We start from the raw sequence: 13,638 nt of genomic DNA, 5'->3' as shown, positions 1-13,638 counted from the left end.
AAATTTGAATAGAAGCTGGAAACGATATTTTATAGAAACTAGAAACAATATTAGGTAGCAATTGGAGAGCATATTACAAGTCGTATACAATATGAATAGAAAATCTCGTTTCATTTTCGATACAGCTTCGACAACTGGTTGACTACGCATTGTTTGCGCCGCCTAGCCGATGGCAGTAGCTCGATAATCTTCTTTTGTATTTCAAGAACCAGGAACATTCCATTTATTTTACCGCCACATCCCACCCACTGCGTGCCATTCCACTCCAAACCAAAAAGAAAAGGAGAGAACAACAAACCGAACACTTGCACACGCATAAGCCTGTGACGTGTTTGCAGAGGAACAGATACTGGTAGAACACGCAACGAAATGGCTAGGCCACATGTGGAGCCGTCCTAGCTCGCGATGCAACCACACGGGTGAAGAGAGCACGCATACATTGTTATTTCGGTAGCGAATAACAGTCACTAAAAATATTTCCTCCAACTGGTTAATATATTACAGCATTAAGGACTGTGTTTATTACTCAAATTACTCGAACTAACCCAGCACAATCTCCACACCAAATTAATGTGGTACTGCACGTTGCACATGCATGGAGCCAGCCCCGTACTATACGACTAGCTACTGCTCTCAGTGAGTTACACTTGGTTTAAACGATGGTATAGACAGTTGAAATAGGTACAAAAATGGTACTTCCGCCCTGGTTTACCTTTTTTATACATACGCTTTTTATACCTTTTCCTCTGAGAGTGTAGAAGCAGCTGTTCGTCTAGTGCAACATTAAAAAGTACTAAACGGTAAATGTTCACGTTGCCTCAAGTGATAAGTCACAATATTGCTATGAGCATTTGTATCTATGTCCATACATGCACAAATCACGTGTATTAGTTGTTCTTCAAATGTACAGCAAAAAACGAGTAAAACAGGCGTGTAAATAAGACCTTTCGGCGCCTAGTATTAGCTCTATACAGACTGTATAGAAAATGTATACATTCTAGTTCCTGAATCCTGTATAGAATGTGTATAGAGTTTACCAGTTAAAAACCCTATACAGCTTTTATCTATTTCTTATGCACAAGATTGACACTGCGATAGATAGATTACCTATAGGTCCTGTATAGAAACTAGAAAATCATTCTTATTGCCGACTTGCCGGCTGCGTTTTCCTGTCGGCGCAGGGTGCGGGCCACCACCGCTCCTGTGGCTATGGGCGACCGGCACTCGGTGTCGGGATAGCTGGCGATGGTTTTCTCGCCGGTAGCGGGATTTTGAAAACCGTGGGAGTATTACTAGGATTTATATTAACACGGTTTATTTCGGCACGATTTATTTTGGACGGTTTATTTCGGTCACCACCCGAGGAGAGCACGCATAGATTGTTATTTCGGTAGCGAATAGCAGTCACTAAAACATTTCCTCCAACTTCTTAATATATTACGGCATGACTGTGTTTCTTATTCAAATTACTCGAACTAGAATATCACAATCTCCACACCAAATTAATGTGGTGCTGCACGTTGCACATGCATGGAGCCAGCTCCGTACTATACGATTAGCTACTGCTCTCAGTGAGTTACACTTGGTTTAAACGATGGTATAGACAGTTGAAATAGGTACAAAAATGGTACTTCCGCCCTGGTTTACCTTTTTTATACATACGCTTTTTATACCTTTTCCTCTGAGAGTGTAGAAGCAGCAGTTCGTCTAGTGCAACATTAAAAAGTACTAAACGGTAAATGTTCACGTTGCCCGAAGTGATAAGTCACAATATTGCTATGAGCATTTGTATCTATGTCCATACATGCACACATCACGTGTATTAGTTGTTCTTCAAATGTACAGCAAAAAACAAGTAACACACGTCCGTAAATAAGATCTTTCGGGGCAGGTAGTATTAGCTCTATAGAGACTGCATAGAAAATGTATACATTCTAGAGCCTGAATCCTGTATAGAAACTGTATACAGTTTACCAGTTAAAGACCCTATACAGCTTCTATCTATTTCCTATGCACAAGATTGACACTAGACACCATAGATAGATTCTCTATAGGTCCTGTATAGAAACTAGAAAATCATTTTCATAAGGGAATGTGTCGACCTAAAAATAATACGTTTGAAACCGAAGCGGATTGGGTGCACTATCGAACTTCCCGCGTCCTTAAAGAAAAAAAGAAGGATCCTGACAAACGTCAAGCTACCGTGGAACCACGAAAATGAGTGTTTCAAGTATAGCGTGCTGGCGCTCTTACATCCGCTAAAAAATAACCCCAACGATTTCGTCAGATACAGAAAATACATGGATCCTACGAATCCTACGAATATTTTTAATGGATGTTTTGGAATAGGGTACCGGCCGGTCCACCTGACCTCCCCTCGCCTCGTTTGCAAATATGTCGGCAATCTCATTACCAAAAATTCCTGTGTGACCATAAACGAAGTGAAAACAAAATTTTATACCAGGTTCGGCAGCTTTAATGGTTTCCTTTAATTTTTGTATCCTTACATTAGTGTGAACCGGGTTATTGAGGGCCTGTAAAAGGGATAGGCTGTCTGTATATGCGTGCATCGTCCCTCTGTATTGACTTTGAATGACATCGTTAATACCCATAACCATAGCGGCCAGTTCGGCCTCAAAGATAGACGCATAACCCGGCAGAGCGGCCTTACCATATCTCTCCCCCCGTCCCCCCTCAATGACACAGTATGCCGCACCCACTTTACCCTGTCCTTTGGAACCGTCCGTGTACAGTTGCCAACCTTGCGGCACGACTTGTTCCTTTCTGTCAAAGGTCAACGCTATACGTTGCAACGGGTGCAACGCCCAGACTGGAAAATCTTCGTCAACCTCGTCTGGCCTAATGAGAATATCGCCAATCAGTATTTCTTTCTGTGCCTGGCGAATCTTGAAAAACACCCATTCAGCCCAGGCTTTATAGATAATGGGAATAACACCACAAACCACCGGCAAAGTATCGTTAGACACAGTGCTGTACCCCCTACACATTTTCAATAACGGAATTCGCTGTATGCTTTCTAATTTTCTTTTCATATGTGTATTATTGACGTATTTAAACCAGGCCCCCACACCATATAGCATTATTCTCTCAATGCATTTTTTATAAATTGAGTGAAACAATCTGAAACGTTCGCCTCTGTGCCTTGCGCACAGCCTGTTTACTTTTAAGGTTAAATCCCCTACCGTGTTCTTTACTTTATCCAAGTGTGGAATAAAACTTAACGTACTATCGATTATTACTCCTAAAACAGTTACCTGATTAGAAAATGCTATCGACCTGACTCCCATTTTAACTACCGGCGGGCGTCCGACGTACTTAGTGCCCTTGGCCACCATGACCGCCTTAGTTTTTTTGGGGTTAAACTCAATTTTGACATTCTCTCCCCACTGAAGAACCGAATCGATCACTTCCTGTGACTTAGTCTCGACCTCCTTACGGGTGTGCCCCTCCACTATAATGGTAATATCATCCGCATATGCAAGTATAGCAACACCCTCCGGCATGTCTCTAGACAGTAAATCGTTGATGACGACGTTCCACAATATTGGACTTAGTGGCGACCCCTGGGGACATCCCGATACTTCCTTCAAGCCCACGTTACCGTGGGTAGTCATTACCATATAACTTCTATTTTGTAAAAAATCGCACAAAGTTGAAAGTAAATTTCTAGGAAAATTCATACCAGCCAAATTATTAATTATATGCTGGGGTCGTACTGAAGTAAACGCGTTTGACACGTCCAGTGCATACAAGGCTGCGCACTGTCCTTCGTGTCTCACACGGATCAGGGAGGAAATCATGCGATCAAGCGCCAGTGTACATGATCTTTTATGATAGAAACCGTATTGATTATCTGAAAAAAACTTATTTCTGTACAGATAGGACTCGAGCCTACCGTGTAATAATCTCTCATATACTTTACCCATACCCATTGATATGCTGATTGGTCGGAAGTCACTCGGACTTAACTGACCTACCTCCTTTTTTGGTAACAATATAACCTTGCATTGTTTCCATGCTTGTGGAAAAATGCCAAATACGTACGCTTTGTTAAGAATCTATGTCAAAAAGTTACCATGCATGTCCTGTAAAATTCCTAACATATCTACATTTACGAAATCTAATCCTTTATCGGCTCGCCTGTTTAACAATTTGATCAAGTGGTTAACTTCTTGAACTCCAAATGGCTTATCTATCTCATTTATAGGTTGCAAAAAACTACTATCACCAAGTAAATGTGTTACTACCGAATGCGTATTATGGTTAACACCATATATGGCTTCCAAAATTGCCACACATGTCTCCGCATAATCCTTTGTAATGGTTCCGTCAGAACGGATAACGGCTGGTATCATGATCCTATGTCTAGATTTTTCCATAAATTCTTTATAATTGTGCCCAAAGGGCATTACAGGGCTCATGCTGCTAATTTTCCTGTTAACTAAGTCTGTTTTTGCTGTGTTAATCATAGCTTTATATCCATTAAAAAGTTGGAAATACTTGTCTTTAAATTCAGCTCTCCTGTCTCCCCGTGCCTTCTGAAATAAACGGCGCATAGCGCGCACTCTTTTACGAAATGCGGTTAAATCATCCGACCACCACTCAACATTTTTATTTCTTTTCTTCACAAATCTTAAATGCCTGACTCTAGAATTTTCAATTCGTTGTTGTAAAATGGTAATTATCGCTTCCAAGTCTTTAACTGTCCTAATACTCTGCCTTCTAATTAATGCTATCCATTGATCCCCCATTATATCGTTAATCCATCTTTTTCTCCCCGTTGGATTCTTCCAGGGTTTTTATCGTGAAAACACGTAAATGTAATATACCTGTGATCGCTAGCTGTAGGTAAATCATGAACATTCCATTTACTAATTTTATCGAAATCTTTTTCCGTTACCAAGGTTACATCTATCCAAGAATCACCATTCCTTGAATGGAATGTGGACAGTGAGTTTGGGTTGGGTCGATTAATTCTATTAAGATCATGCATCACTGTCGCCATGTCCGTTGTTGGACTAATGTATACGTTAACAAAAATGCACTCAACCTCCCCAACTGAAATGACCACCACAATGAGATCCTCCCTGACCATGTAAGGCATTACATCCCCATGGATGTCAAATATGACTACACAAACTTTTGCTCCGGTGGTGGAACGTATCATCGCTGTACCATGTGGCAGAAATGCCTCCGAAGAAATAAATGGTTCCTGCACGAGTGCAACCTGCACCTGGTACTCCGTACAAAACTGTATCATAGCGTCCATGGCCGCTCTACCCCTACCGGCATTAAACTGCAAAATGTTAAGATGTACTTTATCCATTCATAATGGTTATTGCCAATTCCATGTGCTGTACCATATTTTTACATGTGCAATTAAATTTTGTTCTCAACATTATTACGTATTCTGTATAGGGCCCTTTGGTACAAAGGGCACCTAGAGGTGCCAAATGAATGATCCACCCCGAGAGCAGCACCACGAAGTGCATTCTCCCTCTGACAAGCAGCACACATGTCGGAGCCCCGCGCACGGGCACACTGACGTGCCAGGTGCCCCACTTCACCACACCTAAAACATCTGGCGTTCTGCTCGGTACATGCCCGAGACCCATGCTGATACGATAGGCACCTGTAACACGCTTTGATGTTAAAAATTTCCTGTACCCGGCACGAGGCCCAACCCGTACGCAACCGTCCTTTGCTTATCATCATTGCTGCCTTCTCGGGGGAGACCTCCACCAGATAGTTCTTGTATGCTCCCTGCTTAACCTGACTGATGACTTTAAATTCCTCTTCCGTTATATTCAAATCATTTTTTATATTAATGACTTCCCTAAGGATGTCGGCTTCTATCCTGCTTTCGACCCCCCAGAGCTTTAGTCTAGTGTTCCTCACCTTTGGGAACGAGCTTTTGACCATGGTGTCTAGTTCCTTGTCCGTACCCATGGCTTCTGCCATAGCCTTAAGGCCTTCCAATGTCTGTGCCTTTACAAGTAAACCACCGCTCTTTGTGTCTCGGAGCTCTACCTCCGGGATACCAAGGGACACCGGGTCTAACTTATCCTGGATCTTAAGTTTTATGTCTTCATTCCTCGCACCCTCCCTAGGGTGTACGAACATGACGTGTTCCTTTTTCTGTAGTGGGACGCTCGTGCGGGTTACACCTTCCCTCGCAGTCTGTGCGTATGAGGGTCTCTGATTTTCTAGTTTCTCCGTGAGCCTTTTTACTTCGGTTCTCCGCTCCTCTACTTCCTCAGAAACTACCTGTAGCCTCACTCTTGTCTCACAGACTATACGTTCCAGGTCCGTGTTCCTGTTCTGTAACTCGTCGATACGCTCCTTAGCATCCTCAAACAATAAAACATGAATCCTTTTGTTTTCTTCCTTAGTTGCACAGTCTTCAATTAATTTCTCATTTCTGTCATTAAGATGTATAACAGCCTGGTCCGCCTCCCTCTTAAAGTCCAGAGTGATGTTGGCCCTTGTTACGGCCTCCACAAGTTTCAATTCCGTCTCGCGGATTATGCGCTCGTACTCGAGAAATATATTGCCTAGACCAACTCTAACGGGCTTTGTGAGGTTTGCCTCTAGTTTAAGGAATTCCGCCTTCAGCTCTGTCAACTTCATATTTATAACTCTACTACCTCCCTTTAAACTTTCTGAGCTTAACTGTTGTGGCTGTGACGCTCCCGCGTGCCTCTCTGACGCTACTGCCTGAGACATTCTCTTTTTGGTTTTACCTGTGCCTTCCTCCACCTTAACAGGGGATCTGGCTAACTTATTAACCGGGGTGAAGGGAAACCCCTCCGTGGCCTCATCTGTAGAACTCATAACAGATGCTAACAATGAAACACAAACGCAGTTCTCATACTTATTATGTATTGTAAACGCGGGTATACACTTGTAACAGCGTTACCCGGAACCTATACTAAAGCGGTGTAACAAAGAACGCACCACTAGTGCTAACAGCGGCGGAACACGTGTGAATCAAAATACGTAAAAGTAGTTAATCAATAAGGAAACAGGTGCTCTGACACGCAATAATGTTTACTACGGCGTAACTATTCGGTTGCAACTGACCTTTGACTGTTTTTACGTGTGAAATACACGTATAATGAAAAAGTACAATGGATTTACGAAACACGCAAATCTGCAACACGCAAACTTATTTGCGCAACACGACGATAAAGAAAAACAACGGTTCTTTCGAACTGACTACTAACACAATTAGCTAACACGTGGGAAACGTGTATCGCTCACAAAACGTGTAAAAATTCAGAAATACTAACTACCCAGAAACAAAAAATGATTCAAACACCTTAGAAAAGACCCCCCGACCCCCCGAAAATAACCGTAACGTTATGTTTGTATCCACCTTAAAGTTATACAAAAAACAAAGTATTCGTGGCGGGCAGGCGCCCGCCCCAGCCGCTAAGTTAGGCCTAAATCGGAATCAACAAACACCCCTTTGTGTGTGCCTGTAAACCTACGTAAAAACCCCCCAAAAATAAAGAAATATGTAACTTACTGTGCTTAGCCGAATACCAGTTGATAGATTTTGGACCGCAGCCTTAAGGAACACCAGGCACACACAAAAACCGACCCAACGACGAAGCAGGCGAGCCGCTCGGCGTGGAAGGGGCGTAGAATCCGAGAGCAGCTGGAGGAGCGTCTGCTCACCACGAAATCAGTCGCGCGACTGTGTGGCCAAGCGGACAGCGAGAAGAACGCAAGCAACGAAGATTATTAACGAAGCTACCGCTGCGCTTCAGGACCAGAGTGCCACAGCAGAGAATATCACCGCCCTACTGGAGAAGCTCACGACATGCAGCAAGCAGCTTTACGTTTTGGATCGGGAAGTGGAGGACAGCATCGCTCCTGAAGCGTTCAGAAGTGAATACGACTCTGTTCTGCAGTATGAAGAAAGGATAACAGAGTGCATCGCAAGGCTACGACTCACCGTCGAACGACTGCCACAGACTACATCGACGCCTACACTAGCAGTCACAACTACAAGTTCTCCGACTCCACAGATCCCTGACCGTAGTACCGGAGTCAGGCTGCAACGCCTTCAACTGAGGAAGTTCCGCGGAGATTTTACAGAATGGCAGCCGTTCTGGGATCAGTTCAAGGCCAACGTGCACGACAACAGGAATTTAACCAAGTCGGATAAATTCCATTACCTTCGATCGTTGTTGCTCGGAACAGCGGAGGCAGCTATATCAGGACTGCAGACGACCGAAGCGGCGTACGACGACGCTATCGCTTTGCTCACTCAACGGTTCGGAGACCGCGGAAGGCTTGAGGAACAGTACCTAGGGAAGCTTAGAACGCTTCCACATGTTAAGTCTTCAACGGACACGTGCGGTTTGCGAAAACTCCACGACTACGTGCAGACGAACATATGCGGTTTACGCTCTTTAGGCATACCAACAGTGACTTACTCTTCGATGATGACGCAAATCCTACTGGCCGCAATACCGTCCGACATAGTGCTCGAGTACCATCGTTTGAACCTCCGGAGCATACAGAGAGACGCCGCAACACCAGCAGAACACGAAGTCGCCACGTTAGAAGATGAAGGCGCTGCCTCCACAGCTTCCGCAGAACTGAACAAGGTGCTGGCTTTCCTGAAGGCAGAAGTTGAAAGCAGAGAAAGGAGTGGACTTTGCGACCGCCAGGATCAGAAACCGTCCGGCCAACGGAAGACGGGAGCAAAAGGTCATGCCAGTGCACCCTCTGCTTTCGCGTTGCACAACCAAACTGTCCCGACGAACTGCCTCTTTTGCAAGGCGAAGTCTCACGCCACTGAGAACTGCAACGCAGACATGTCGCAGGAAGACAAAAAGACGACGTTGGCCAAGTACAGGCGCTGTTTTCGGTGCACGAAGGCGTTCCACAATTCAAAGGAATGCCGTTACAAGGGAAGGTGCTGAAAATGCAGAGGAAGACACGTTGCCACAATGTGCGACCCCAACTGGACGGCCGCGCACGCTAAGGAAACTCAAGACAAAAACGCCATCGAAACGACAGAAACTTCAGTCCTGATGTCTTCCGCGACCAGTATGAGCACTGTGCTCCTCGAAACGTTTCGTGCCTGGACTGTGTCGGGTACCAGGTGCCAGTATATCAGAGGGATAGTTGACAGTGGAAGTTCACGAACGTTCATCCGGGAAGATCTAGCAAGGGAGCTCGGTTTGAAGGAGGTAGCCCAAGTTTGGATCGGAATTAACACGTTCGCCTCAGACTCGGAGTGTCGGCCCGCAAAACGAAGCGTTGTGGAAGTGACTGTGCGAAGCCAGTACACCCACGAAGACGTCAAGCTAGCAGCCATCGTCATACCAGTGATATGCAGAGATATCCAGGAATCGCCGGTGGACAACAAACACGTACTTGCACTTCAGGACTGTGGTGAACTAATCGCCGATGTTGTGGCTTTTCCTGGTATGCGGCAACTAAATGGCATCAGTCTGCTTATTGGATCCGATCAAGTTTGGAAGCTGATCTCCGGCGAAATTCGGCGCTACGGGAAGCAGGAAGAGCTCGTTGCCATCGAAACGATATTGGGATGGACGTTCCAAGGCCCAAGCCAAGTGAAAGCTCTGGTCGCGCAACAAGCAGACAGCCTGATATGCGTGCTGAGAACAAACGTGAACTGCGTGTTCCTGCAAGATGAAGAAATAAGGCAGATGTGGGAAATCGAAAATGCAGGCATCAACGAAGGCGCCCCACCGACGGCATTGACGAGTAACGTGCTAGCAGAGTTCCAGCGCACTGTAAAGATGGCAAACGACAGTTATGAGGTGCGCCTCCCATGGAAGAACGTCGACGTCCCACTGCACGATAACCGTGCTGTCGCAGAAAGGAGACTGAATCGATTGGTGAAACGGCTCGCCGTGAACGACGCCTTGGTAAGAGAATACGACAAGAACATTCGCGCGTATTTGTTGAACGACCACGCGGAACCAGTACCTATCTCAGAGGGAAAGACACCTGAACGCATCTACTACATGCCTCATCGTGAGGTCATCCGTCCCGAGTCTACGACTACGAAAATGCGGGTGGTGTTCGATGCTTCATAGCATTCTGGCAACTGTACATCGCTCAACGATCACTTGGAAAAAGGGCCGAAGGTTCAACCGGACTTGTTAGATACGCTACTCCGTTTCAGAACGCATCCGATTGGAATCACTGCAGACATCGAAAAAGCGTTTCTGCAAATCAGTGTGGACGAACGCGACAGAGATGCGTTACGTTTTTTGTGGTTTGATCAGGTGCCACTTCGACAAACCATTACATACAGCGCCAAAATGGTGGAATGGCGCATGCGGCGGGTGCCTTTTGGGACATCGGCCAGTCCGTTCCTGCTAGCAGCGACTCTGGAGCATCATTTTCGTAAAGTCACCGGTGACTTAAAGGACACTGCAGACGTCTTGGGGTCTTCATTCTACGTGGACGACTTGCTGACTGGAGCACAAAACTTGGAGTCAGCAGTGAAGCTTTACAACGACGCCAACGAGGTCATGGAAACGGCCCACATGCGTCTGCGGAAATGGACGTCCAACTGTTCAGCGCTTGAAGGCATTTTCAGACATGAAGAGGAGAGCAGTACGAACAACAATCCAGTTACAAAAGTGCTTGGAGTTGTTTGGGACAAAAGGAACGACACACTTGCGTGCAGCTTGGACTCAATTGTTAAATCGGTGCATGTTGCAGGCACCAAGCGAAACGTACTCCAAGCATCGGCTAGGATTTACGACCCTCTTGGCTTTCTGCACCCTTTCACGGTTCGAGCAAGAATGATTTTTCAGGCCTTGTGGGTTGAGGAGGTTGGCTGGGATGCGGAGATGCCGAGAGACAAGCAGGACCAGTGGAGTCAATTGTGCAGGGAACTACCGGAACTGGCTGAGGTCATCGTGGATCGCTGTATGTTCCCCAGTGGTTGCAGAAACCCTCAACTCCATATCTTCTGCGACGCCAGCCCGAAGGGTTACGGTGCTGTAGCGTACCTCCGAGGGCAGAACGAAGACGGATCGACGACTGCTACATTTGTTCTCGCGAAGTCACGAGTAGCACCGCTTAAGCAGCTGACTCTGCCACGTCTAGAGCTGATGGCGGCGTTAATCGGCTCAAGAATGATGCACTACTTGAAAAGAATTTTCAGCGGCATTGAATTTGAGTCCTTTATGTGGTCCGACTCGATGATTGCCCTCTGGTGGATCCGAAGACCGCCTACCGAATGGAAACAGTTCGTAAGCAACCGTGTCGACGAAATTCAACAAAAGACTGATCGACGGAGATGGAAGCATTGTCCTGGAACAGAGAACCCCGCAGATTATCTAACCAGAGGTGTAACGGCAGAAACACTAATTCGCAGCAACGTCTGGTGGCACGGACCCGATTGGTTACTCCTCGAGCCATCAAGCTGGCCAGACGACGACCTCGAGTGGGACACCAGAGCAGATGACGAAAGGAACCGGAAAGCAAACGTCTTACACACTTCGGTTTCGTCAGGTCCACCGCCAATTGATACAGCCAAGTACAGCACTTATCAACGACTGATAAGGGTTACTGCGTGGATCCTTCGTTTTCTGAACAACATGCGGAAGCCGGAAAACCGACAATCCGGTTGTTTGGTTGATGAAGAAGTGAAAAGAGCGGAGAAATTCTGGGTGCAGCAGGCCCAAGCGGAACACTATGCGGAAGAAATTGCTCAGCTTCAGACGGATCAGACGGTAGCACCGGAATCCAAACTCGCCGCGCTGCGACCCTACCTCGATGACAGCGGGATTATTCGTTTGCAGACACGGCTACAGTACGGTTCAGAAGCAGAGGACGTGAAATGCCCCGTCATTCTTCCACGCGAACATCACTTCACAAAGTTGGTCGTCGATCAAGGTCACAGGAGGACCCTGCATGGTGGACTACAGGATACATTAAACGACATACGAGAGCGCTGGTGGATTCCACAGGGCAGACAAATAACAAAGAAAATTATATTTCGATGTGCCGCCTGCTCACGTCATCGCCTGCAGGCGGCTTCAGCTCCGACCGCCCCATTGCCACCTGAGAGGATTGTTCGAAACCTACCGTTCGAGGTAGTGGGAGTGGATTTCGCGGGTCCAGTAATGGTGCGCTCCGGAAGTGGAACATCGAAGTCATACATTGCTCTTTTTACGTGCGCTACCACGCGGGCAGTGCATCTGGAACTTGTCTCGGGTCTCACTGCGAGGTCATTTCTTTTGGCGTTCCGTCGTTTTATCGCCCGTCGAGGACTTCCCACTACCGTGTACTCGGACAACGCACTCACCTTCAAAAAAAGGTCCCGTGAGATTCAAAAGCTCCAAAGCATCGTCGGGAAGAATGAAGTACAGGACTATTTCGCCAATCATAGAATAAAGTGGAGGTTCATAGCCGAGAAGGCAGCGTGGTGGGGTGGATGGTGGGAGAGATTGGTCCGCACCATGAAGCAATCTCTCCGAAAAGTCCTTGGGCGACAGTCCTTAACGTTCGAGGAAATGATGACCGTTTTACAAGACGCCGAGGCTTCGATAAATTCAAGACCTCTCACATATTTACATGCATCGCCGGATGAACCAGCTGCGTTGACGCCTGCTCATTTGTTGATTGGCCGACGATTGGTCGCACTTCCAAACGGTCAAGATCAAGCACCGCCGCGGTCGACAGTGACAGATCTTTCCCGACGATGGCGATATCGGCAAAGAGTATCAGACCATTTCTGGAAACGATGGCGCACGGATTATCTTCTTCACCTGAGGTCCGCCCAAATCTCCAAGCCGGTGGGGTACCACACATTGAAGCAGGGAGACCTGGCTCTTCTTCACGAGGAAAGGACACCACGTAACCTGTGGAAGACTGTGCGAATAGTGACCCTCCACAAAGGGCGAGACGACAAGGTGCGAGCTTGTACCATCAAATTGCCAACTGGGAACATCACAAGGCGGCCAGTGCAGCTACTGTATCCCCTGGAGACTTTGGAGGAATGACTGCAGTCATTCGGCGGGGGAGGATGTTGAAAATGTATATGAAGACGACGAGGTGGTAATCGACATGGTGATGCGCGTGGGACAACTTGGGTTTTCTTCTTTCACTTGTACCTAGCTTTGCTCATGTACTGACGTACGTATGAGTTTAGTAAAAGCTTTCTGGGAGTTCATCGCTGTTAGCTTTTCTCCTCCTGTTGGGCTGGCCTAGGTCTGGCAGTTGCTCCATTGCCGGTTCAAAGTTTACCGTACAACACAAGTGCGGCACGTGGTTATGTGAAGGCATGCACCTTGTCACTTGGCCTAAACCATGAATCAAAAGTACTGGCTTATTATATGGCTCCTTCTGTGCAATCCCCTGGATATTAATGATGCTTCCAGTGGTTCCTGAATCAAGTCAACGTCTAAGTTGTCTTCGTTGGTCCCTTCCTGGTCGTCCACTTCCTCATCCGATGGATCAGGAATATTGTATTTGTGGCAGATGTTATGCAAAATGGCACATGCTGTTATGATGTTTGCTGCCCGGTCTGGAGAGAAGTGCAGTGTTCTGTAGCGCTGGAGGCATCTAAACCTCATCTTCAGGACCCCAAAGCATTGCTCCACACGAACC

At 46.5% G+C, this 13,638-nt stretch overlaps 3 protein-coding genes across 3 annotated transcripts; all 3 read left to right on the top strand.

The window, feature by feature from the left end:
• Positions 1 to 7,385: 7,385 nt before the first annotated feature.
• On the top strand, positions 7,386 to 8,960 carry LOC135392456 (uncharacterized). The gene is made up of 2 exons (XM_064623166.1): positions 7,386 to 7,391; positions 7,797 to 8,960. The coding sequence occupies exons 1-2, from the start codon at positions 7,386 to 7,388 to the stop codon at positions 8,958 to 8,960; spliced, it is 1,170 nt and encodes a 389-aa protein (XP_064479236.1).
• A 27-nt stretch (positions 8,961 to 8,987) lies between these two features.
• LOC135392455 (uncharacterized) lies at positions 8,988 to 10,106 on the top strand. Its single transcript, XM_064623165.1, has one exon. The coding sequence runs from the start codon at positions 8,988 to 8,990 to the stop codon at positions 10,104 to 10,106; it is 1,119 nt and encodes a 372-aa protein (XP_064479235.1).
• A 228-nt stretch (positions 10,107 to 10,334) lies between these two features.
• On the top strand, positions 10,335 to 13,031 carry LOC135392454 (uncharacterized). Its single transcript, XM_064623164.1, has one exon. It carries the CDS (start codon positions 10,335 to 10,337, stop codon positions 13,029 to 13,031), a length of 2,697 nt encoding a protein of 898 aa, XP_064479234.1.
• The last annotated feature ends 607 nt before the right edge of the window (positions 13,032 to 13,638 follow it).

Source organism: Ornithodoros turicata, chromosome 4, assembly GCF_037126465.1.
Source record: "Ornithodoros turicata isolate Travis chromosome 4, ASM3712646v1, whole genome shotgun sequence".
In the NCBI taxonomy this organism is placed as follows: Eukaryota; Metazoa; Arthropoda; class Arachnida; order Ixodida; family Argasidae; genus Ornithodoros; species Ornithodoros turicata.
This window is presented reverse-complemented; position numbering and strand designations above follow the sequence as displayed.